At 43.8% G+C, this 27,170-nt stretch overlaps 2 protein-coding genes across 5 annotated transcripts in view; one reads left to right on the forward strand and one right to left on the reverse strand.

The window, feature by feature from the left end:
- Positions 1-27,170, forward strand: part of LOC126559291 (probable prefoldin subunit 5) — a 195,836-nt gene that overhangs the window by 75,313 nt on the left and 93,353 nt on the right. The window contains exon 5 of one of the 2 annotated variants that reach the window (XM_050215423.1): positions 12,486-12,495. The exons of the other annotated variant lie outside the window; for it this stretch is intronic. The gene's annotated coding sequence lies outside the window, so the exon portion shown is untranslated. Of the gene's footprint in view, positions 1-12,485; positions 12,496-27,170 lie in introns of those variants that run through there. 2 annotated transcript variants of the gene reach the window in all.
- LOC126557368 (proteoglycan Cow) overlaps positions 1-27,170 on the reverse strand; it is a 90,785-nt gene that overhangs the window by 5,106 nt on the left and 58,509 nt on the right. The window contains exons 2-8 of one of the 3 annotated variants that reach the window (XM_050213111.1): positions 25,997-26,114; positions 20,093-20,195; positions 16,019-16,051; positions 14,859-15,331; positions 7,995-8,125; positions 1,222-1,359; positions 826-1,003 (exon numbers count right to left, since the gene is read on the reverse strand). In XM_050213111.1, coding sequence (XP_050069068.1) covers positions 826-1,003; positions 1,222-1,359; positions 7,995-8,125; positions 14,859-15,331; positions 16,019-16,051; positions 20,093-20,195; positions 25,997-26,114 — 1,174 coding nt within the window. Of the gene's footprint in view, positions 1-825; positions 1,004-1,221; positions 1,363-7,994; positions 8,126-14,858; positions 15,332-16,018; positions 16,052-20,092; positions 20,196-25,996; positions 26,115-27,170 lie in introns of all 3 variants that reach the window. The other 2 variants (XM_050213110.1, XM_050213112.1) reach the window with 2 other exon arrangements.

Consider the following 27,170-nt stretch of genomic DNA (forward strand, 5'->3'; position numbering starts at 1 on the left):
CCTTTCTTTGTGTTCTGTAGTACAAGTCTGGCCATATTACAATTGTTTTTTAGCCAGTGGGGTTTTAAATATTTAATTTCTATTTATTATTAAGTATTACGGCACGTCACCGTATTGTTATTTAATTTCGATAACTTAATGACATTTCTGTACGAGCTCAGTACACTTTTATATTTTTTGCGTCTTATCAAACATAACAAGAAATTCTCACTAACATGCGGTTTTTAACAGACATAAAAAAGTGAGGTACATTTTGTGTACTTTTAATATCAGATCCACGCTTGTTGGCTCTGATTTCCGCACACGCATTAGATTCTATAGTGTTTGCTATGGTTTACCTAATTTATTAAGACAACTGCAAATTGTCCACTGCACAAGGAAGTAGTTAACCGTATTTTAAACCCTAATACCGTTTCCCGAAACTTTTAAATCAGCAAAGAAATGCATCTAGCGCAGACAGCGCATACGGACATTCGCTCACTCAACAAAACGAACCCGGAAATAGCTGTTCAGGTTGCACACAGAATACAGTGGCCGGACACGACTGTAGCGGGGGGTGGAGGAAGGCGGAAAGAGAAAAAAGCTGAAAGCTACATGATTTGCCATTTGTGCCATTTTGCGAAGCAAAGCGTGTAGCATCCAGTAACGGTATTTCGTGTTTCGCAAGTCAAATTAAGTACGCCCGGATACGTTTCGTTGCCGAATAGGGGGAGGGAGGGGGGTGGGAGGGGGGGCGTGTTTGTGTGTCTGCCCGTACACAGAGAAACGGATGACGTTTGAGCTAACTGGCCCACGGCCATACCTGGGACTACTACCAGTACTTACGTGCCACGCTGCCGGATAGTTTGGATGGTTTGATGTTGCCGTTATTGGTGTTACCGGTGCTGGCCGGCTTATCGAGGACCTCGTTGTATCCTCGGATTTTGTGCTTGTCCTCGCCTGTCATACGGGTCGAGCTGGACGAACCGTAACCGTCATACTGACGCGATGTCGGCATCGAAGACTGGCGGGAAGACAGGAAGCGAGAATGAGAACGGAAATGGGTAATGTTATGGTAATGAATATTTTCCAACCCCCGCTAAACCCAGCACCGGAAAGGACCGCTCAACACCGCAAGCAAATCACACACACACACACACACACACACACGCTCATACACAAACGCTTGAAAGATTCGAAGGTGGGTGTGTGGATGGCTTGCAGCACTTTTATCAGACCTACCTTGCCCTTGTACGTCGTGTACTTGATGTACTTGTAGTGCTTGTTGTCGTACTTGATCTCCTCGGGCGTGAAAGTGTACTGTGAGTTGATGTGGTTGTAGTGACGATTCTTTTCCTCCTTGAGTTGCTGCTGTTGCTGCTGCTGCTGCTGCTGCTGCTGCTGGTGGTGATGATGTTGACGGACGCCGAGTACCCAGTTGATGGAGGACAGGTCGATTGGTGCGCGAGAAGAGAAGATCGAATGAAAAAGGAAACGATTGTTTATTAAGTATATGGGCAGTGGTGAAGGGCGTGCTATTGTTATTTTATCGACGATAATGGCGGTACCGAGAGCTCGTTGAAGGCTTTTAATTAAGAACGAACTGCAGCCAGGCAGAAGGGATAACCGGAACCGGAACAAGTGACCGATGTTGAGTTCGTTCGATATGAATTTTGAAATACATTTATGAAAAGTTAAGAGTTCTTCAAACAGACGAGATTGAAGGGTGCAGACCCAAAAACCCATTTTTTGCTTGCAGAAATAATCTTGAAGCCATTTTGCTCATTCATCGTTAAGATTAGAAAGGCATTGGGAGGACTTTTTCGTAATCTGCTTCCATTTTGAAACGATAACCTTACTAAACTGCCTCCAGCATGTAACGCTCTGTTGACATAGATCAGCATGAAAGAATATTCTGTGATCCGTACGTCCAATATTCCCTTTCATTTGAAGCTTATCCTTCAAAAGGCTACAAATCGGGAAGCAGCAGGGACACTTTGGCATGCTGTCAATCGTTAAGCAGTGCTGATGTGCATAGCACAGCACCCAGGGACTTGTTTTTATTTTTCCCTTCTTTACATCCACCAAACCGACTGATAAGCTAGCTCATTCCCTCAACGGTTTTCCCCGTTTTTCCCGGCTTTCAAGCCAGCAGATATAATCAGCGACTAGAGTGATGGGGCATGGTGCCAACCAGAACACGTTAGCAAAACGGCAGCGAACTACACTGCAAGCAGCTACTGGATGATGTTTACTTTACTGCTGCTCGAAAGATCTGCTGTCTGCTGGAGGAGGAATTTCCTGCGTCCCCTTTTGCGACACTAACTAAAGAAGACGTTTGTGGTACGAATTGTTACGGACGTTCGCTTTCACCAACCGCCACCATCGTAGATCAAACCGATAGAGGAACAATTGGCGTGTTTGGCGCGGCCGGGGAGCGCTTATCGCGTGGTATGGGGTGACAAGCGTCGGGATGCGTTGGAATGGAAGGTAAGGAAAGCTGTCATCCGATACATGATTTATGAAATCGGAAGCGCTCGGAGGCAAGTTTTAGCCGAGTAAATAAATCCGAAAATAACGATAACCAACAAAACGAAATCGTTTTGGTGCCGGTTTAATCTACTTAAAGTTGTATAAAAAGGGCAAAAGAATTATAGAAGATTGCTTTAAATTATGTTGTATTGAATGATTATTCAATATTAGCACAATTACATTGTGCTAATAGTAAGTAAAATTGAACGGTAATTGAAAAGAGATTTTAACCGAGTGAAACTCATTAAAATTTCAAGAATCAGCAATTAAAAAATCGATCTTATTGCTGTCTTTTGAAACACAGATCTACGATAAGTCTAAAGAACAAACATTTACAATCTACTGGTAAACCATTATGCTTCATTGTTGCTTTGTTAAAATATATGAAATTTAAATATCAATGGTTAAAAAATAATTAATTTCAAAAACATATTCGTAATGTCATCTGCTAAGTTTGCCATAAGTTTTGCATAAAAAAGACTGAATATTTCATGTAACTCGAATCGTATGTTCAAGAAGTATTTTACAGAATCATCTTCGATCGTCCGGACGCCCGCTGGTGTCACCAAAGTGGATAAACTAGAGATAGGCAGGGTATGGAGGAAGTTATTCTAGGATCGCCGTGATGCGCTTTCTCTCTTCCCCACCTTCGCAACTGCTGGGCTTTGGCGGCATAAAAGACATCCTTCTTTCCTGCATTGACTCACCAACCCTTCTGGAGGCCGTCCACATTTGTATCCCATCCTACCACTTGCGAGTACACCAATACGATCCTTGGGTGGGTGCGCTATCTGATTTCAATTCCATAGGAGATCTGTCAGACTACAATATATCCATCACCACTTACCGTTTCTCGTCTATTGTCGACCACTATTTAACGTGTCCTGTCTTTATTCCTTCACTTCCCACATAATCTTTGGTGCTATTGTAAAGCCTTGGATGCAAGCAATTATGATAAATAAATAAGAAAATAAGAGAAAAAACAAGGAAGATAGACGCTCCCTGGATACCCTCTCCCAATTAGCTAGGACCTTATGGTGTATTGGTGGTTTAAAAATGGTCTGTGTTTTGTCGGGTTAAGCTTTTTGAGCCATAGCAATCAGTTACTACAATAGTTTGAATGTAAAATGATTGGATATGATCCTCAGATAGAAGTTTTTGCTAAAATTCTATTTGCCGTTGATGAGGTCAGCGTCAGTAAGTGTCTTTTTGACCAACAACAAGCATGGCGTCAGATATCTGTTTCAAACGTGGGCTGCGCTGTTAATTTGTACGAGGGCTGACAATAAAGTAAGGTCTTCAACGCTGCAACTTCGCCGGATCACGCGCTAGGCGAAATCTGGCAACACCGCCGTGTTCCTTGGTTCCCCCACTACCACTTTGCTTCTGCGTGAGGCTTTCCCGACCGCTCAATCTTGGCTAAGCAGCCATCAACGATGGAGGTACCCCTCGCGTCAGCTTCCAAGTGCGAATTGCGTTCTGTAATACGTCTTTTGAGTGCGAAAAAGGTGACACCTATTGAAATCCATCGTCAACTAGTTGAAGTTTACGGGGGAAAGTGTATGGACATAAAAAACGTAAGTGGAGCCGCGAGTTCAATTCCGGGCGCACTAATGTTCACGACGAGGAGAGAAGTGGCCGACCCTTGGGGCGTTACCCTTGACCTGCTCAAGAAATTTGGCTGGGACATCATCGATCGATAGGGAGGGTTCCCTACAGTCCCGACGTGGCCCCAAGTTACTACCACATGTTCCCCGCCCTGAAAAAAACATCTCGGAGGGAAGAAGTTTGAAAGTGACGCGGAGGTTCAGAAAGAGGTCAACAGCCTGGCTGCGCGAGGCGGACGAAGAGAGGTATTCTGCCGGCATAGACAAGTTCATCGTGCGGATGCGCAAGGTGTTGGAAAAAATGGCGATTATGTCGAAAAGTAGCCAAGACCTTGGCCTTTCCAACGGTGTATCGCTTTTTGTAAAAGAATGTCATTTTCTATGAAAAAAAAAAAATTGGAGACCTTACTTTATTGTCAGCCCTCGTATAACAATATCCATGTTGTCTTAACTATTTTTCTCATTTTTAGACGGTTAATCCAACCTCTGGACCTGACCTTACAACTGGAAAAATAATAAAAATTGAGTAAATTCATCATCACGATTCTGTAGAACCAACAACATTATTGGACATTCTCCAGAAGTGAGAAGATGTAGACAAAATAGAAGATTATGTTCTATTTATCAAAGGAAAAAACTCATAGAACGAAAAAAATGGTAAAATAATATGTTGTTTTTCATCTATATAAAGCAACAATAAATCTATGTAAAATAACAACAAATCAATAGCAGGTCTGGCCGCCACCCTTACAAGACGATAAACGATACATCAATAATCGAAGTGTACCTTCTGGGAAGGTGAAACGTAACACTAAAATGATAAATCCGTAAAAAGCAAGTATCAACCCAATGCCAATGCTGATGCATCGTCACACAACCACACATGCCCATAAACACTTCCGGGATTCACGCCTGCTAGCCATTTTCGGGCAGCAGTTTGTTCAGTTTTTCTCTCACCATCGTCTGACCGATGTCGAAATGTATTTATTTTCGCCTGGTGTTTTGCTACCATTTGCCGCTTCCGGCAAACCCCGGGCAGTTGTGTTTAACTTTGCCTCCACACCATTTCCGCTTTTGTTTTGCTTTGTCTTTTTTTTTTTTAAAGGCCCTTCCATCCTTCCATCAGTCCGGAACGGTTCAGCAGCACTTTAGTTGCCCGCCGGTGCTTCTTCTCACTTTGGAGAAGCTTAATTAGAGTTGAATTGCTTTTTGTTGTAAATAATATTAAAACGCCACTCGTGCAATGGTGCGCGTTGCTGCGAGTGCGAATCAAGCGGGAGGAGATAAAAAAAAGCTTCTGGACACAAACCCAGAACCAAAAGGAAAAAGAAAAATCGGTAGAAACGAAACACAATAACGAAACGGTACAACCGAAAACGCTTCGTTCGAAATTTTGCAATTGAAAGTTTTGTGCGCACAAGAAAGAAATGCCTGGGGGATAGAAACAAAAAAAGGAAAGAAAACAAAAAACGAACAGAAGAAGGAACTACAGAAAGCTCCACCAACCTGAAGAGAAAGCGGGCAAAGATATTTCAGTATCTCCCGAGATCCGGTGCCCATGTAACGAATGAAATTTTCTCGCACTAAACTTATTCAATTTGGCTGGTGTTGGTGGGCATGGGGAAAGTGTTCCAGGAGGGGGGGGGGGGGGGAGACAGGACAGCACAGGACACGTACCACGGAAATGTTGTGCAACTGCACCGCATTTGACTGATTGGTTACTACTGCGATGACTAGGGACCGGTGGCGTTGGTAGGGACCGGGACCGTTGTTCCGTTAATGATTTGGATTTGTTCGATGAAACTTTAAGGAGGGACCAACTAACCAGTGTTTCTTGCAATTCGATTCGACACTTCGGTGACCAAAAAAGTGGTGTGAAGGGAATTTTTGGTACAGTTGAAATTTTTGTTAATGAAAGAAGTTTGTGGTACAAAATAGCTATAATTTAAGTTGTAGCGAAGTAGTTACCGGAGGAAAAAATAAAAACAGGCACAAATCTCACTCGTTCTCCGTAAAACCTTGTCACCTTGTCACGGATCACTTAACTCGATAATGATGCATTTGAATGATGCATGATGATTCCCATAATCCGATAATGATGTTGTTGTTTGGCGCTATTGAAGAACCCAAAAAAAAACTTCTACCATTCGACTCCTCACATGTGTTGCCATGCATCATACATCAGGGATTAGTGCTAAAGGTGAACCAGCGCAAACAGTTAAAAGAGTTTGTGTCACCAGTGCAACAATTTGGCTCAAATTTGCAATTTCCCCCGAGAACAAGAGAGATAGAGAGAGAGAATGTGTGTGTGCCCCGATCGATTTTATTGTAGCCGCAAAAGTTGACCGATGACAAAGATGATGGGAACAATTGGGATGAGTTATGCTACTTTATTGATCCCTAGACACTGAAGGACTCTGGAGAAAGGGTCTGTAAATTTCCATCCTTTCCTTCCTTCGCTTTGCAACCCCCTGAGACGAGTTTCAGGCTGGTAAATGTGTATCAATCGACCGTTTATTGATGTACGGCTAGTTGTAGCTAGTGAGTGTGTGTGTGTATAGACACGGATTTTCTGTTTTCTTTCTTCTGGTTTATTGGTTTTCCCTGTAGAGAATTCTACAGGGCTTTTGCACATTTTAGTTCACTTTTTCCTATTTTACAGTAGAAATTGTGGCTTAAAGCTCGACGGGTAGATTTTAATGGAATGAATGAGCATGTCACACACATAAATTGCTTTATCTTATCACCCCGTGTGTGTGAGTGCGTTGGAATTGGTCTCCTACTTCGAACTGCGGTGCATGTGTCCTTCCTTACAAATGTGATATTACAATTCCCACCGAGCATTGAAGCTGTCGTACCGTGTTTTGCGTTCCCATCATACGCGTGTATTATGCCGCAGGGATGTCTGGATGCGCGGCGGTTCGGTTTGTGTGAGTTACGGTACATGGTACGGATTCGGTAGATCGAAATGTTGCTCTGGGGATTAATTGGATCTGGCCGGATCGTTTTGATTTTCTTTCCTTTAATGGTGCTTTAGTCGCTTTTTTCTTAGTTAAAGGTAATTTTCGGGAGAAGCGAAACGAAACTACGAGACAATTGAAAATGGTATATCTTTGGTTAGGTGGAGCTAGTTGCGTTAAATTATTCCATATAATTATTGTGAAGGAAAAATGTAGATAAATTTAATGAATAGTAATTCAAAAAAGGTACTGAAACATCCATATACGATGATCAACTTCTTATTTAAATAATTTGAATCATTCTACCGAATAGAAAGTTAGCGCTTTTTAAAGTACTTTCAATGGTCTTAAAGCTTAACGGCTCGAAAACATCTTCAAACCGCCAATGACACACATTTAATGTCAAATTATGCAATTCTGAACACATCGCTCCGCAAGCATAAGGCTCAAAATGGTGATAAAAGTTAATACACTGAATAAATCACCTCCTTAAAGACTATCCGTGCCCGTCTGCGTTTGCACGCCGCGTTGTGCATCGTGTCCATTCGCTCGGGACTAGTGGTCAGGAAATGATGCGCCACAATGCGGAAAATTGAAATACATTGATCGATGGCGTTTTCGGAACCAGCCCTGCCTGCTTCCCTCCTTCCCCCAACCACCCCCATTAGATCACCGATGGAAAGATATGGGTTGAGAGTGTCAAAGATACAAAGTCCGCTGCTGCGGACGGTAGCCCTCCCGACAATCGTACCGTGAAGAAGCACGCTGAGAAAAATCAATATCACCTTTGCCACATCACCACGCATCAGCAGCCTCATGGTCGGCCAAACCAATCCATCACAGTCCCGGACACTCCCCAAATCCCGAATCCCGTACCCGCACACACACACACACACAGAGGCGTTACACTGCTTACCTTGCCGGACGGGATGAGGTTGTCTGCGTTGATGTCATTGCTGTCGATCGTCCGCTGGTACTTGGCGTTGAACGCACTCATCCGGTCAGCCATCCGTTGCTGTTTTTTCAGATCAAGAAGCAGGGTCGCATCTGCGGATCGAGAAGGGGAAAGAAAAACTGGGAATGAGTTTGTGAAAAATACGCCCGGATAACGACCGTTGGAATGTGAGCTCCTGCCTGACACGAGAACAAGGATCAACACACACACACACACAACGTATCCTTACTTTCTTTCCGGGTGTGTGTCTATCTAACTAGCGTGTGCACTTGCGTTTCTATGATGGCCAGTGGATAAACCAGTAGAATTTGGATGAAATGGAATGGAATGATATAAAATCGAAATCGAGTTGGTGCAAAGATTGGTCACAAGAGAGGGAGATAGCGACCCAAAAAAAAATGGCGAACGATTGTTTCTTTTGCCCTAGTTGAACAACAGGAAGAGAAATTGCACTTTTTCTTTCTGTCCCTCCCCAATTGGTGCGCTGCCCAGAGGGAGTTGATCATCCATCCAGTTTTTCCATTTTCTAGAACATTTTTTTCTGGCTCTTTTGTGTGTGTGTGTGTGTGTGTTAAATCAGAACCGCTCAAATGGGATAAAGAGAGTGAGCTGCATCGCAGATTTTCACTTTACTTTATGCTTCGTTATGCTTTTTTGTCCCTCGTTACTGGCGTCGATCACCATCATCAGCGTCATTCTTCACGTCATCTTTGCGTCATTTCTGTCTAGAATACGGGAAGTGCGGATGCGCAGATAGGAATTGTGGCAAGCGTTAGCCTCGAATGATAAGTTGATGGAATTAATTGCACTCATAAACTTCGGAACTATTTACTAAGACTCGCTAGAGTCTTAAAACGCTCGATAATCGATATCCAATTGCCAAGATGGGCTATCCAGAGCTTTGATTCGAAAAAAAATGTCTCAAAAGAATTCCTAAAACTTATGTGTTGTACCTTCTGTCTCCTTTTTCTGAATTTCATCCGGAAAAAATGCGAAAAAGCTTGCAGTGAAAGCGCCGCCCCGATTGCCCCACAAGCTTTTCAATGCTCGTGCCAGCGGCCAGTACTGTACAGCTAGACGTACATAAGTGTGTAAATAATTAGATTAAAGTGCTGTTGCTATCACTGGTCTTTGGTTCACAGGGGTTTTTCTCCCAGCCGTACATGGCTGGCCAACGTACGATTGCTTGGCAGCATCGGCTATGCTGTGTAGTGGTAGAACAGTACGACACCAGTTTTCCGGCTACATCAATCAGCTCATCAAAAAGGAATTTGTGCAATCGGTCGGAATTTATGGGCAATTAGAGAGACAGAAAAAGCTTCACCACCATACGTCTGCACCGGACCGTTCCATTGGTCCCGCACGCACAGCAGCAGTCCGGTGATGTGGCTAGATGGGGATGACCGTTACCGTACGGGTCTATGCTTCGATCGCAAGGATGAAGGATTTTGTCGACAGTTCTCGACATGTGCCGCTAGTGTATGTGTGTCTGAGTGCTGCTTGATAAGAGGAAATTTGTCAAAACAACCGTCCGAGTAGTAAGGTAACGTATAGGTAGCCTCGATACAGATGTGCTGCTGATGTAGACACATGTTATGGATTATAAAAGTAATCGTAATCACTTTTTAAATATTGCTCACTTAAGCTTTTATTGAGGCGTTTAATGTAGTTGACAGTGTTAGCTTGCAATGAGAAAGTTGTTAAATAAAGCAAATAGAAAAGGTATACTCTACGTTAAAGTAGAATTAGTAAGAAAATTCGTTTAAACTGTTCCATTACTGGAGTGAATACAAGGAATAAAATGTACAAAAAATGGTGTATCAAAGGCTTTGTTTAAAACGATACGATACCGATACCCTACCCAGCCATGATTAATAGTACCCCAACTCCATCATGTCGTCCTGTCGTCTGTGCTAGACGAACTAAGAGAGCGAGAGCCACACCCAGCAGAAACTGAATGGCAATCAGCCCCTAAACTAAACCATTTTACTTTCGGCACTAGAACACATACATACATGTATTTGACCATGGCCAAACGAATCGCCCCCACCCATCAGTGTTCTGGCGGAAATTAAAAATGCTTCCTCGCTTGTCCTCCGAATCCTCCAAAGGAACATTGAAAGTAACCTTACCAATTTGAAGCATTTTTCATTTACTTTGCTGATGTTTATTGCTGCTTGCGAGGAGCGAAAAAGAGTTACAAATGCAAAAAAAAAAGATGATCCTGACTCGTAAATGTAGAATAAACGTCGCGTAACTGTTGACTGAAAATGGAGCTTTTAAGGGTACAGCGGCTCATTTCGCTCTGAAGTCTATTGTTTCGGCCATCAGGGGAAGCACCAGGCAGGAAGGCTGGCAGACGCAGAAAAAAGCAATTCACAACACCGTCATCTTCTTCATCATATTCATGATCAAGAGCCACAGCAACAGCATCATCCAACAAACAACTGCGATGATGCATGGTCAAGTCCTGCAAAGACTTGAAGTGGTTCAGGATAATGGACACACCCCAGCAGTGAAAACAAAAATGAAACTCAAAAAAAAAAAAAGAAAGAGCAAAATAAAGCGCCTCCCAACATAATACATTCACCTCGCGCGCATTTGTGTTTGAAAACAGGTCCGTTACACCGGTTCGGGTGGAACGTTACTGAGAAAATAATGCTGACAAACATTCCGGCTAGCTAGGATTTTGCCCGCGTTTCGGGACGAGTACGGAGGACACGGCGGGACGAGTCCGCCGTGTCCTAACGGCGGACTCAACGCTGAGAGTGTAATCGGTATCGACTGTACGAACACGAATAGAAAACAGCTTTCGGGTACAATGATGCTGCTGCTGCTGCTGCTGCCACACCGTGCGTCAACCCCACAGGGCGCCCCCGGGTCGTACGTACCGTGAAGCAAGTAAACATAATTTAAATTGCTTTTTTCTGATTCCATTCGGTTTCCACGCTACAGACATTGCCTTGCCCACCGCCACGGAGGTTGCCACAACGTGCAATCCCATCCTCAAGCTTTCAGCTTTGTGGAGCTTTGTTTCTTGCTCGCTTGTTTTTGTCTCTCCTGGCCAGCATCCCTGTCCCCCCCTCCCCACACGGTTTTAAGAGATACGGTCGTTGTCTTTGCGTTGCGTTCTTAGAAAATATACAGCCGACTACAGGGCAAAGTACGGTGGTACGTGGCCGATACATTTTTTTTTCCTTTGCTTTGGTTGCAAAAAAAAACTCTGGCCCCATCGAGAGAACATTCGACCACCGTCTGCCGGTAAGAAAAACGTGTGTTGCAAGTGTTTGCTTACGCTCATGTTTTTTCCACCCACCTCCTCCCTCCTCCGTCGGGCCTCCCGAAGTTCGTTCCTCTCGGAGGCTTTGGTTGAATTTATGAATTTCGCTAGCATGTTCGTGACATAAATTTTTGCGCGCGCCTCGGTGTAGACACACTCGCGCACAAATAAAACCGTAGCCCGTGATATCGAGCGAGCCGCAAACAAACGGCCGGACGCAAGATTATAGCAGTAATTTATGAAATAGCGCTTATTGCGTGGGGGTATGCCGATGTAATGGGAACGTGATTGAAAATTCCCATCTGGGCGAGGATTTGTGAATTTGGGTTGCGGCCAGCCGTGCGCCCCCTGACCTGCACGGGGTTTAGCTTTTGCATATTTGCAGTGGAAACGAAATGAAAAAGCGATTTATGTAATTTTGACGTCGTTGATGAGATCAGATCAGCCAGATCGCCAGATAAATCAAATTGTTGAGCATTATTTCGGTTGAAATTGTGCGTTGGTCGATTTGTAGGACAGTTTGTTGTGTTTATGAACTCGGGAATCCCCAGAAGAAGAAGAAAAAACACACACACACTTCCCACGTGTGCTGCCACACTGTTATATTCTATTCATCCTAGAGAATGCTCGCCTTGTGTGGCGGTTTTCTCGGAAACATTTATTTCTTTAGCAAGCAGCCTGCTTGTATATGATGGCGCATGGAAAACATGTTCTCCATCTTCAATCTCCCACAGGCTGCTACTGCTACTACTCATGCCCAGCACACTGCTGTAGGTATTTCCCTTTTTTCGAGCCAATTTGCGACGAGTACACCAACCGTTTAATGCTGGTACTCGACAGGTACGAATTCTACGCACGTGCACCATGCGCATTGCCGTGGGATGGATGAACATGGGATAGGAAAAGGAAAAGCTCCATCGCTTGCCCGGACAAGGGACAGTAGCCAAACAGAAACGCCACAGTTTATTAACGGTTGACGGGAAATTAAAAATGAAAACAAACTCGTGGCCCCGTTAATCGAAGTTAATTAAAAGTAAGCAAAACGAAATTGGTTGAAAGCTCACACGTTTGGGTGCGAGGGAGAGACCGTGTACCGTGCACGGATGCATGTTTTGAACATACGGGTCGTTAAAACACATTTGTTCGTTAGTCTAGTGTTTTTGCAGAACTAGCGATCGAGACTTGAGGACAAACGGTTCGATTGGAAGTTCGAGAACGAAAGTGCACTAGGCGAGAATAATGCTTTCTCGTCTTCTGTGCCATACACTGGTTAATTAATATTTGATGCTTAAGCAATAGTAAAAATAGTTAATGAAACATATTTACATCAGCACATTTTCTTATTGTAGCTGTTGCAATGGATACCACGACATTAGCCACACCCTCTGGTCATGTAAGGAAACGTTCGACGAAGAGTGCACTATCCGTGCAGTAGACAGCGAAATAAATGGTTCGACGAAGAGTGCACTCGTACACTATCCGAGAAGAATGCAGCACGCGCCCTCATGCTTCAGCATGAAACTCGTCAGAACGTGGAAAACTACAAACGACTGAGGAGACAGCAGACCCTGCTCTTCCAGGAAAAGACGTGCCGCTTTTAAGAGTCAGATGAAAAGCTGCTGGAGCAGCTCTCTCAGTCGAGGGACGCACGCTCGTTTTATAGGAGGTAGGAAGAGGCACGGAGTGGATTTGCTTCTAAAACCGCAATGTGCCGGGACGCAGACGGAAATCTCCCGACAGACGAGGGGAATGTGATCGAAAGGTGGAAGTGCTACTCCGAAGGACACCTGAACGGAGCAGAGACAGGAGAGGTTGGTACAAGTAGCAGAACAAGCCAACAGCAGCAGCAACAACATCAGTGACAGCAACAGTGCAGAGGACGAAGTGCCTGCGCCATCTCTGGATGAGGTTGCCAGCGCCAACAAGCAGCTTAAAAGCAACAAGGCTGCTGGTAGTCATGGACTGGCGGCCGAGCTTTTCAAGATGGGCCCGGAGAGGCTTACCGAAATGCACAAGCTGATCACGAGAATCTGGGAACAGGAAGAATTACCGGAGGATTTGAAACTGGGCGTCATTTACCAAGTCTACAAAAAGGAGGACAGACTGGAATGCTCGAACTATCGTGCCATTTCAATCCTTAATGCCGCCTATTAGACCCTGTATAATATAGCCTTGGAAGGTGTCATACGAAGCGCGGGGCTAGACAACGATATCCGTGGCACGATTCTCTACCAGTCTCTTCAATTTCTTGGCTTCGCGGATGACATTGACATCGTTGGCAAGATAACAGCGAAGGTGTGTGAGGCGTACACCCGACTGAAACGTGAAGCAGCAAGAATTGGATTCATGATCAATGAGACGAAGACGAAATACCTGCTTGCCGGAGGCTCTGATCGTGATAGAGCCCGAGTGGGAAGCAGCGTGTTAGTCGACGGCGACAACCTCTAGGTAGTAGAGGAGTTCTGCTATCTTGGGACTGTCGTAACTTCGGATAACAATGTCAGCAGCGAATTCCGGAGTCACATTGTCACATTGTCACATTGGGGAATCGAGCCTACTACGACCCTTCACCGTCTGCTGAGATCCAGAAGACTTCGGGACCACACGAGTTGTGAGATATATCGCACACTGATTCGCCCGGTGGTCCTATATGGCCACGAGCCTTGGACCATCCGAGCGGAGGATGCAAACGCTCTTGGCGTGTTTGAGCGTCGCATCCTCCGGACCATCTTTGTAGGTGTGTTCGAGCATGGAGTGCGGAGAAGAAGGATGAACCACGAGCTTGCTGAGCTATACGGAGAACCCCGATCCATACATGTTACCAGCATCAGGACTGCCAATAGCAAAGTACCAGGTACGCCAAAGCTTTGGAGGCTTTAAGCTCGCCAGCAAGGATAAACAGTGCGTCGCTGCTGTTTGTCCACAAAAAATGAACAACATCAAAGTTCGTTCTTGGAAACCGACAGCAAAAAGAAGGGATGATACGAAGGCAACATCTACGACACAACAACCAGAGAAAGGCGTACTAATGGCAACAAAACTATCAACCGTGCACACCCGGGATAAGGTGTATACAATAGGTGAGAGAAGGAAATATCTCCCACCCAGCCGTACTTACATGAATTGTTAAATATAAGTTTACCTTTTAAGTACGGTCTGGCCGTTCTTCAGAGAATAAATAAAAAGTACATTTTCTTTGTAATTTATTTCAATAGTTACAATTCTTTGTAAATAATCTTGTGTATGTTGTGGTCGCATGCCTTATGGAAATTATTTATATAAAATATCACAAAAATTCTACGAAATTACTCTGCATTGAAATAGCGTTTGTTTCGTTTCTCACAACAAGCGCTTTCCTCTGCGAAAGTTGCAATGCAGCAGAATATTGTGATGAATAGAAAAACAAGACGTTGATCTGAAAGATGCTGATGAACCGATGGGGCAAATGGTGAGTCTTGATCTTCTTGACACTGCCAGGAAATAATTATCTCATCCCACCCACAACTGACAGTGACGGATGCTGTGTGCCATTGCCCATTGCTTACCTTTGCACGGACAGAAACCCATGCAGTTGACCTTTACTTCCGTCGTGTGAATGCAGTTGTGATACTCCAGCCGGCAGAGCGACGAGTACGTCCAGTTGTCGCTGCCGCACAGATAAGTGGGCTTCACCACCGGGCACGGTTTGCAGTCTTCCTCCTTCTCACTGTCGTAAAACACGTCGTCATCCTGTGAAGAGCTTTCGTCGTCCTCGCGTTCCTCGTGCTCCAGCCCACTGCTCGTACCATCGTTGGCGTTACTTCCGGTGCTACTATCGCCACTAGCCGCCATCAACGTCATGCTGCCAGTATCGGCAACACCGCCAGCAATACCACTTCCGACGGCCCCGTTCAAACCAGATGCTGCGGCGGCGGCGGCGGCGGCTGCTGCAGCTGCTGCTGATGCTGCTGCTTCGGCGTCAGCTTTACGCTTTGCTTCTTCCTCCTCGAAGTATTTGCTCTTGGTAATGATTTCCTCCCTAGTGGTGTTGATAGCAACGTTAAGCCGGAAGCGCGTGAAAGAGAATGAAATAAGAACAGTAGACAGAACGGTGAACGGTTGTCATTGGCAGCGGTCAGGGGTTGAAGATTGAACGTGGTAAAACCCGGCCCGGGCCCGGGCGTCGTGTTCCGGGTGATTGATTACTGCTGTGTGGCGGCTCTACTACTGTGGTGGAGTATGCTTTGTTTCATTAAGAATCAAAATAAACGCAAGCAGTTGATTGGAAGATAATGATAAGGATGATTTTACCCAGCGAACATGCATTAGCTGGATGGAGAAGCATCGCACTAGGATGGAATGAAGAAGTCAATTTCCGAGAAGTGATGATCGAAAGCACAAATCTCCAATAAAGGTGAATGTGGTGGTAGGTGCCAGACATGCCAAACGAGTTGGGGTTTATTGAGGAATTGTGAAGCTGAACGTAAGAAATCAGGAATTTAATGTAAAAACAATACAATCCATTATAAGACATAGGACCAATGACATGATAACCCCAAAAAAGCATTTCCTATGATTTATATATTTCTTAAATACATGCAAAAACATTCATGCATACAGTATTAAAATAATGTTTGCAATATTTTTCCTAGTACAAGCAACAACAACCACAAAATAAAACACATGCAAAGGATAGACAAGAAAAAGATTAGTCGAAAGGTTGCACCTGTTTGCTAGCGAATTATAGCTGCTGATGAATCTGGAAGAAACAAACAGAAAAGATTTTTGATAGAAATAGAGTAGTGAAACACAACCGAAACAAACTTTTGAACAAGAAAAAACATTAAGATATGAAATGGAGTGAACTTAAACATTTCAAATATGAAGATTAGTATTTCCTTAGAGCGAAGAATGTGTTTTACAATCTAGCCAGAGCTTTTTAACGGTTTAAAGTTAAATAACAGGTGGGTAGATGTAAGTTGTAGTCCTGATGTATAGATTGCGGCACAAAAAATGAAATAAAATTTGTAACGGTTTTGGCCAGTCGGCCTTGAAAACACCCATGTATGAGTCCAAAGCCTCTTTAAAACTTCCAACAACAACAACCCATGTATGAATTTGAAAGATGTCTGATGATTAGATGATGAGTTACAGGGTTTTGAGTGGAGGAACTTCTGATATGGCTCAAAGCATGAATAAAAACGGATTTGGTTGGCTCGAAATATGATTGATTTTTGATGGGTTAAAATACTGATCGAATCAAACAATGGCTTGATAAGTCTCACGCGGACTATGCACAATTACCTACATACATTAAGTATTGGTTTTGTGAGTTTAAAAGTGGCCGCCCCTTACGAGGTTGTTTGGCCAGAAACTGTTATAAAGCCCATAAAATGGGTTTGAATGACCGTAAAACAGCATTGAGGGAAATAGCGGAAGCTTTGTCCATATCGAAAGTAAACTTGTGTATGATATGATTCGCGATCATTTGGACTTACAAAAGCTTTGCGCAAACTGTGTGCTCGAACTACGAATGGTTTGAAGCTTTTAAAATACAATAAAGCCAAATTTTTGCGTCGGTATGCAAAAATGAAACTATTTCAGGTCTATTTCATAGACCTGAGAAAAAGCTGGCTGGAAATAAATTGAGGTCCAATGATGACGTTATTGGCAAGTCTAGTAAGCCATTCGAAGGCCGGCGTGTCCTAGATTGTCGTTAAGCCAGGAAGAGAGAAGAAAAGTTATCGCTGAAAAAGAGGCCAATTCTGAGGCTAATCAGAAATCAGAATATTATTAAAAATGGCTTCGAAAAGATAGTTGACAGTAGCGGATCTAACGGTGGCCCCGGCAGCTGCTCGTTAGCAACTTAGCAGTAGTAGCTTCTTAGAGACTCGTATTGGAGCCCCGCATACGAGGACAAGGGCCTTATACGTGTTAGGGGCCTCCTCAAAACAAAACGAGAACCCTCCATCCTCCGGTAGGCACTTTTGATTTGAACGTTACATGGGCTCCAACATTGAACTCCAAAGACATGCCGGCCATCGAAATGGCTTTCTAGACTGCTGATACTACGTAGTTGGTTAGTCAGTCCTCACTACGGGGGCCTCATGCCACCTAGGGATCCCAAAAATCTTGATCCGCCACTGATAGTAGATCACTATTCTGAACTTCTTGGCTTAACGACCTTGCTTTAAGGAAGGTCACGCCCGCCATTGAATGACTTACTAAGACTTGCCGATACCACGTAGTTGGATAGTCAGTCCTCACTATGGGGGAACGATCTGGGTGGGATTTGAACCCCGGCCCTGTCGTTTGAAGACCGGTGCCGCTGTCGCATACACTACTCTGCAGCCCAAAATAGTTTGGCCGAGTGATCAAATTGAATTTGGCCAAAAAAAGCTTTAATCGTGTGTAGAATATTTCACCGGATGAGGATAATGTGATCTTAAGGAATGAAGAAACGCCTCCGAATACTTTGCTAGTGTGTATTTAACTGTCCCATCGTTCATTGAGTTCATTTAGCTCTACTATCCAGTTCATTGTGAGTTCATCTTAAAACCTATCTAAACGTTCTAAACTCCAACATCGTGCTTAGGATTAAGACTGACCTACCCAGCTGTCATGATATGATCGTCGAAATTCAGTTTACACGCTCAAAAACGTAGGTATGAGAAAGTAGAAAATTAGTATCATTTGCCGTGTGCGAACACAGTTTCTTTCATCGCCAATCAGCGATCCAACGCTGCAATTCAATTCGCTCACCCCGTAAAAGTATCTCCGCACATCAACTATGTGCCTGCTAAAGCAACAAAGCAAAACGCAAACGCTTGCCGTGAAGTTAAAAATTCGATTTTATTTATTTTTCTCCTAAGCATCTCGCGCTACAAACAACGCAAACTCAATCAGCGTCCATTTTGTTGCACCTTTTCGCCTTCATTTACATTTGAGCCGGAGTTTTCTTTCATCTCTCACCCGAAGGTGACACAGAACTGGGGGAGCGAGTGAAATTATGCAAACCATGCCGCGAATCTGCATCTCCAGCAGAGCAGAGCCCTCGCGCACAATGCACCCTTTGCAGGGCCAATGCTGGTAAGATTATTTCTATCTTTAATATCGCTTATTTTTTCACGGGGACATCGTTTTGGAGTTGCAAACTGAATTAATGAACTCCGCTGATGCCGTTGGCCTTTTTTGTGCGATACGAAACGATAAAGATAAAAATAAAACCACATGACAGACAGGCGGTGAACGTACTACACATTTCCATTAAACTTTACCCGATCGACCTTTGGGAGTGGCACTTGCAATAAGAGCGTTTATTACACATGATACATTGTGCTGGACGTGGCAATGTGGCTCCAAACCAAAAAAAAAAAAAAACCTTGAAAAGAGATAACTTGGCAACATAGACTCAAAAAAAAAAATCGGCAACACGTTTCGAAGGAATGAAAGTAATTTGTGTTCCTGTCATTTTGGCTCATGAGTTGACAGTTGTAATAGATTTCAGATTTTCGCTTGCTACCTTTGCTTAACAGGTGCTACGAAATCGTGGTAGCATACGGTCACCGGCGCTGTTGTTGTGACTTAATTGAAAAACTAATCTGGCAAGACTTACAAAACAAAAACAAACAATTCGCACCCATTAGAGTTCCCGGTTCAAAGTTGGGACAAGAACTACCATGCATTGGTGCAGGCGCAAGGGAGGGAAAAAAACATTAAATTCTGGTACTGTTGGTTGGTAAAGTTCACTCCGGAGGTAGCTCAGAAAAGCTATTTTTCACCATGCCACAAATGACGTCGACAAAAATGCGTAAAAGTACGACTAAACAACGGTGAAAACGGGCAAGAAATACAGGTAATGGATTTCTGCCATACCTTTCATGATGTAACGGGCTGTTTTTTCTTGCCTTCTCTTCGCAACAAAATATCGTCGGATCCTTCCGACCACAACAATGAGGTTTCTGTCGACCGGAATGGCCCCCAAGTACAAGTAGTGTAGCAACATTGAATGGATTTTGTTTCGAAGTTCCGTGGCAGAATGTAAGTGAGCGTGTGTGTGTGTGTGTGTGTGTGTGTGTGTGTGTGTGTGTGTGTATATACAACAGGTAAGTTAGTCGTGATGTAAAATGAAAGCATTTCTACCAAAAGAGATGAACCGGAGAAAATAGAGAGGAAAAACCCATAACACACAAAATCACCAGGTGGGTGCCTGCACGCGTCAGCCTCACAACAATGCTGGGAGAACAATCAAAGAACCGAACAGAAAGATAGTATAAACTGTGACAGGAAGTGTTGGAAAGAAAATACTTTTTTTTTCTACACAACAGTCGATGATGATAGGAAAAAGGTTTTTTTTTTTTTGGCTGAAAGTATGAACAAGAGTTTTTGGGCAACAACTCGTGTACAACGAAAGTACGAGAGGATTGGTTCTGTTTTACCTTTTTGTGCAACCTTCCCCTGGAGTGGCTTTCGGATGTAGGGCGCCTGGGAAGTGGCTGAGCAAAATGGGGCTTGTCGAGTGAAAGTAAAACGAAACAACGGAGCGTAATGCACAAACAAACAAGTGACGGCAAACCCACAAAATTGCGAGGAAAATGGTGCTGGTGGTGGTCCTTCCTTTGTCCTGCTCGGGTGGCGAGAACGAAACGGAAGATCCCCATGGATCTCCGTAAGGAGGCGTAGACTATGCAAAGTACAGGGAGGACGCAAGAGCAAGAGGAAGGCACGCGCAAACGAAACACAATAGAAAACTCCTCAAACTCCCAAGGTTGTGCGTGCACCCGAGACTGAGTGTACTTACTTGTTCTTGTGTAGTTCCTTCTTCGAAACGCAAACGGCCGTGTACGCGTCCTCCAGCAGGCAGAGCTCTTTCTTCTTGCAGTTGAGCGGTTTGCAGAGGTCACCTGCGGAGAGGGAGAGAGAGAGAGAGTGACACAGTGGAGCAATGAAACATCCGCCATTTTATGAATTGGCACCCACACTCTAAAGGTGTCGATTCGTGTTTCCCTCGAGTTGAAGCCCATTACGAATGGAAAGATAACCGGAACATTGTGCAGCGGGCAAGTGGGATGGCCGTTGCATGGGACGGTGTATCATTAGCCACAACCACGCCACACTGTTGCCGCACGGTTGGTGGGAAAAACGTACCCCGAACGTATGTATGTCGTGCATTGATGTAAGATGAAATATTCATGCTGCTTACGGACCGTAGCAGGTTGACAAGCTGAAACCATCCGTGATCCGTGTGATCCGTGTGATCCACGGAGCAGGAAATGCGGAAACACTCCGGCATTCTCTGGTACTATAGGTTCAAAGTGGAAGCCATATTTCATGCTTCTTCTTCTATATTGTACAAGGCTGCAGGGGGGGAAAAATGCTTCACCACACTGTACTATTCATTATCCTGGGCAGCATTACAAGAAGCTACTACGGCTCACAGACGACTCGCCTTTGAATTGGGTAGAATTAAGCACACAACCCATAAATGACACACTCCCTGGGCGACGGCTCGAGTGTATCCCGGCGTCAGACAAAACGAATGAATTCAAACGAACGAACAGAACTCACATATTTTACCCCTTGATGGGATTGTGGAGCTTTGTTCATTCACCACTCACACACCCGCACACAACGGTGCCATTCGGTGCAATTTCTGCAGTTTCAAAAGAGCTTGCATAATTATAGTACCTGGTGAACCGTGAACATTGTTGTTTATTTAGCTAGTTGCTTAACAGGAACGGCGAATCTGCGGACTTGGTTGGTTCGTTGGGATCAAGCACAGCGCTTGTATCATATTGTTTTATTTTACCAAGTGCGAAAGGTGTAGTGCGTCATCAACGAGTGAATAATGTAAATTTATTCCAATTAATCACTAAGCCTGGTGTGCTTATTCTGTGTTTAAACTTTTGAATGACAGCAACTATCAATGCTTGTACCAATCGGTTAAAAATATACAACAGAAGGATAATATGCTGTAAATCTAGACGAGGTTAACCTTTTGCAATAATGCTCAATAACGTGTTAAGCATGTGCTCAATAACGTTTTTGTGTGTGTTTTGAAGAAATGGTGCTGGTTTTGAATTTCTGAGAGATTTGAACACGTGCGTATCTATTAATTCGCGTAATGCAATGCCCCGATATGTTAGTTATAGTTTGCATTGTGAAATTTTTTTCAACAGTTATTTATAAACTTAAAAGCTATGACGTACCGGTATCAGCATAAATTGTGGTATTTCTGTGGAAATTCTATTAGACAGTAGTAAGCTGCTTGCGAGCGGCCCATGTTCTCAGAACTCATACCCATTTATGCAAGGGAAATCAGGTGGTTCGTGAAGCATTTTAGCTATCACCGTTGTTCCACGAACGCAGACCAACATGTTACCCGACGCAACCATAACGGTTTTTGATGAAGTGCTTGCAAAGGCTAATATTAAAAAAGTAAAACACTACTCTCGCCGTATCGCGTAACCTAGACACACCTATTCCATTTCGCTGCCTATTTATGTGTCGCTATTTTGCCGCTCTAGGTTTGGTTTTAATTTTCATTCCAGCGGTTCCACCTGCTCCTCGGCGCATTCAAGGTCAGACACTTGGTGACACCGTAACCGTCGCGACATTGGAGCTAGCTGTTTGGCATACCATTTTGTGGCATACTAAAATGAGGCCATCACGATTCTGTCAGACTACCACCGGCAGGTTTCCAGGTCCAGGCCACATGATATTGACGACCGCAGGCAAACACAAGCGACAGTTCGGCACCGTTCGAGGTGGCTTAGTTTTTAAGGTGTGATTGGGTCTCGCGGCTGCCAGAGTGCATTTGTGAAGTTGGTTTCGCGAGGTATTATGCAAATTTATTCATAATAACCACGCGCATGCAGATGAGTTCTGAATGCCACGTGGAGCGTTTCGAGATCGTGTGGTAGAGCAATAATAAAAGCAACACCAGAAGAATGCCATGTGACGTCGGGACAATGCTCCTGTCACAGCTAGCCTTACTTCATCTCTACAGGTGAATGGGTGGCATGAAAATTGATGTGACTGTGCGAAGAAGTCACACGAGCCATTCACATACGGAGCGAACTTATCATATGATTCCCGTGAAATGGTGAAATAATTGAAAGGAAGTATCATGGATGTATCGTTTCCACGTGAAACGAATTTCATCAAACAACTAGGCGCCTCCATCGCTGTTCTGTCAAAGTACCAGGCGTCTCCATTGCCTGTTGAATTAAACTTCCGAGTAAAAAAAAAAAAAAAAAATCAAAACAGTAACAAAAATTCTTCAATATAAGCTTTTTATAGGTAAATTGTTTTATGAGTTCCAAAACTTCCACCAAGCACGAGGAAAAGCAAAAGAAATGCAAAGTGATAAACAATTTGCGAAATGAAACATGGCACAAAAATCATTTCCATACGAGCTTTCGTACGGCATACTTTAAGGCGCACTGCCAGTTCCTTTCCCCTATTTTCGTAAATTACTTTTAACTCAACTTGCTGACAAACTTTTCAACAAGCAAGATATGCCGTACGATGCCCTAGAAAACGATGCTAGCAAAAACCTGTTTCTTGCGGCACCGTGAAGAAGCGATTTGGTGCCAGACGGTTCTCAAGTCGACAGAGTTGCACACGTTGCACCTTCGTCAAAAAGTACCGCTGGCACGCGGGGTATGGATGGCACGAAACTAAGCACGGAAGTTGAAAATGATCTCGTAAATTTCACCCAATACTTCCGAATAATGTTCGTGCGAACGGAACGAAGGAAACGGAACTGATGGCAACAGATGGAGAGCAAGATCGTTAGACAGCCAAAAGGGATGTTGAGGGGGGAGGGGGTGGTTCTGGTTCCAGCGCACTGTGTACACCATCCATCCGGAAAGAATTATGCAAAAACTTTTGCTACCTCGCTGACTCGTGATGGGTTGAAAATAAGACAAAAAAAATTTCGTGTTTCTGGAGCACCAGCAGCACCTTAATGCATCCAGCTGCAAGCATTGCGAAGTGCAACAAATCGATAGAATGTAGTCTTGTTATATGCTCGCTGTTCGCTTGTATCGCACCGGATTGGAACATTAAGCGGGAACACTGTCACGGTGGCAGGCATTTTGGAAGACGATGGATGATCTCGTTGTTGCGCATCCGGGATCCTATGTATGTCTGCATTTCATCAATATCCATATCCAACCATTGGGTTGCCGGTTCCGCTTATCATTTGCTGTGACCGTGCGTCGAAAATTCAGTTAGCTTAGGACATTCTCGCACAAAGCAAGGCACGAGCAAATATCTTTCGATGGGCTACACCACAGGTATTACCGGCAGCGTATCGGCTGGGGCTGGGTGGCCCCGAAATGGTATGGCTTACATTCCATTCTGCGTGTCTTACGTATACGATGCCGGTAGTCGGCGTCCGTACTAACATCTCGGCGCCATTGCACAGTGCGCCTGGGATGCAATAACGTAACATAATAATCATATTTATCTCGCAAATTTATAGTCTGCCCTCGGACAGAATGTCGACAGTGTAGCACCGAAAAGCAATGGAGGCGTAACGGGCTACGGAGGCACTTAGAAGCCAATGTTCCAGTGCAAGCGAGATCATACGCAGGACCAAATGCTCTGATCGTTGTTACCAGCAGCAGTCGTGCAGCAGGAACACACCGTACAGTTTAACCGATGACATCAACTTTGCGTTGAGCTTGGATGAATAGCGTAGCAGTTACGTTAGCCGGATGTAGCGTGGTAAATTTTTACGATTGTTGGAATATACCGTTTTGTCTTACGATTCTCGGCGGGTCCTTCATATCTCGACAATGAGAAAACTTTGAAGAACTGCGACCAAAACCGTCTCGGCTCGGTTAATTCAGATAATGGAGGATATAATTCCATTATAACTCTTGTTTTTGGGACATTCTAGATACACCAAAAAATTGGATGCAGGATTCTCCCTATCAATGAGGACAATATAATAATTTTACCCTAACGATAGTCTCCAGGATGAAAGGCAAAAAGCCATTAACCCGTATCGAACTTGATAATTCTCCGTTCCACACTATATATACACTGATCGATAAATGTAAAACTGTACCATTAGCTGCTCAAAGGCACTATAAATTGCACTCCGAAAGCAGTATGGCAGTAGCAAGTTCATAATCTCGCAACTATCACCCCATAAAGCGAAACGCATTACAAACAACCGGTTGCTCGTTCGAAGTTATTACGAGTTTAACCAGATCCGATGCCCAGTTTTCGGATGGTATGAAAAGCTGATTTCTCATGAAAATATACTTCGCTGTGAAGGGTGTATGCAGCTGCCACCGCTCTTGGACCTATTCTATTAGATGCTGATACAGCGAGTACGCCTGTTGTACGGGACCGGTTCCGCCGGTTGTGTAGTGCACTCTGGTGGATAATTTGGCGCAACTTTGTGGACAGGCACCAGGCAGTCAAGCACGCCCAGGCACGCAGGCAGGACTGTGACTTGTGCGGTCCTTTTGCTCGTTGAGTTTTGATTTTACGACACTCCTGTGATGTGCACCGGAAGGATACATATATGCATGTATTCACGCATCAAACACACATTCATACGAGCCATGGGGTGCGGTTGTTCCAACGGGGCCAAGTACATCGTTTGCCCAGCAACCGAGCGCTGAAGTGTTTCGTTTGAAATACCGTGCAGTACATATTGTTCCCGTGTCCCCTTAGCAACAACCCACCGGCACCGGAGCAGTGGCTGAAGTGTCTAAGTTATGTGCAAGTTTTCTTTAAATAACAACAAAAAACGGAAAGGACCCGACTCTACTTGCGTTCTAGCGCTGCATTATTGCGCGCTGGGTCGTTGGAAAACATGTGTAATGGGGGACGTTGTGTTTTTCGGAAGGTCTGTAACTTTTTCCTCCGCTTTATGTTTGCTCTTTACAAAATGCATACTGCGCTTGACTGAATTTTCACAGCAATCAGTTGCAAAGAAACGATGTGAGATGCATTTTGCACACATGGAAGGATGCAAAAGTTGAACAAAGTCATAACAGCAGTTAACTTTGCTCTCTTTATAGTACTGCGTGTGTGTGTGTGTGTGTGTGTGTGTGTGGTCTGTTTTTTTTTGTGTTGTTGGCACTTTTACAATACGTGTTTAAGCATAGTTTCGGGCAAGCCCTTTTTCTTGAAAGGGGCATAGTTGAGAAACAAAATGTTGCAAGCCATAAAATTGGAGCTGATGAAAATGTATGAGAAACATTTTTTATTCTTTGGCTTAATTTCTATGTAGAGTCCAAGGTGAAATATAATTTCCATCCATGGAATACTTATTATTGTCCCTAAACATTATCGAAGGATGGACAAAATCGATTCATTAGCACACGCTGTACCTGCGCTAGGATATTTATTAGAGCAGCTTTACAGCGACCAAGCTTACGGGTTTGAATAGTAATTACCTTCACCGTGCAATAATACTATAATTAACACAGCTTACTATTTTCGTCCGATAAGGCGCTTGCCGTTTGGCCATTCAAACTCACCAACAATGGCGAGAGCGAAGCGTTGTAAGCGGATTAAATGGTGGCATAAACTGTGGTCGAAAATCCCGCGAACCTCACAATCCTTTGTGAATATATTTATAACCGGCGAATGGGATTGGCAAAAACTAAAGTACCATCGAAACTATGGATCGATTACGTTAATTGACCCCGATTTGCGTAAACTTTACACTTACTTGAAGGGTCGTGAATCCACTTTTTCTTCTCCGGAATCATCTGCTGTTGGTCCTGTTTCAGCTGCATCGAGGAGCCCGAATCCATCGCTTGTTGCGACTGCTGGATGCTCTTATCGTCCTGTAGGAAATGGGATAAAGAACAAAACATTATTCTTTACTCTACCTGAAGAGGTTTTTCTATATATAAATCAAGCAATTTATAACACAATTGTTTCTTATTACTTTTTAAATGAAATTCTCCCTGACGTACAGTTAAACTTTCAGAATAATTTAATAAGCGAGAGACAAAATAAACGACAACAAACGGCATAGAATTAGTCACTTTAAAACTGAACCGTAAAACAAATGAATCGTTGATTCGACATTCCGTCCAAGGCAAAATTGTGAAAGCGTTTCCTCGACAAACTTTCATTACCGACGCAATTCATAGGCATCAAAGGAGGGGGAATCACAATCACAAAAAAAGGAGAAAAGAAAATAGAAGTCAACCAACCGGTCGGAAATGTTCGCCTTGCGTTAGAGGAATGTGGGTGCGACACAAAGGAGGCATCCGGATGGGCGTTCTGTCATGTCCCACCAGTTCGGAAGTGGGACTGGTTTTCCGCTTTTGCTATTACGCTTTGCGCACATTGACTTAATCATTCCGTTTTTTTTTTTATTGGATTGATAGAAAACTTCACATCGCGTGGTAAATTTTAAGCCACTGTGGGTTGATGAAATGGCATCGAATCAAGAAATTGAAATTTTTTTGGGAATGAAATGTTTTGCCGAATAAAGGTGTGTTTTTGGCGTCTTCTGCGAAGCGTTATATACGAAGGGATGTTTTCCTATTTTTCGATGTAGAATTCTTCGTCCAATGATGAATGATAATTGATATAAAATGGTGTGTTGTATTCTGTAAATATTATCCAGCTTAGAGGAGAATTGGCTTTTAAAAGTAAAGATCTAATTGAAAGTAAAGGTTAAATTGTTTGAATTATTTCTCTATTTTGTTTATATATAGTATGGCCGATGCGAAAATCTGTATGAAGAGCATCAAAAATGTAGTTTATGGAAATGTTTATTCAACCTTCATACTTCACATAATCCGATGAGGGCCACCGCTGTCTTCTATCACTTTCTCCAGGCGTGATCGGAATCGTGATCATACCTTCTGAATGTATGAATCAGACAT

The sequence above is a fragment of the Anopheles maculipalpis genome, chromosome 2RL (genome assembly GCF_943734695.1).
Source record: "Anopheles maculipalpis chromosome 2RL, idAnoMacuDA_375_x, whole genome shotgun sequence".
NCBI classification, from domain to species: Eukaryota; Metazoa; Arthropoda; class Insecta; order Diptera; family Culicidae; genus Anopheles; species Anopheles maculipalpis.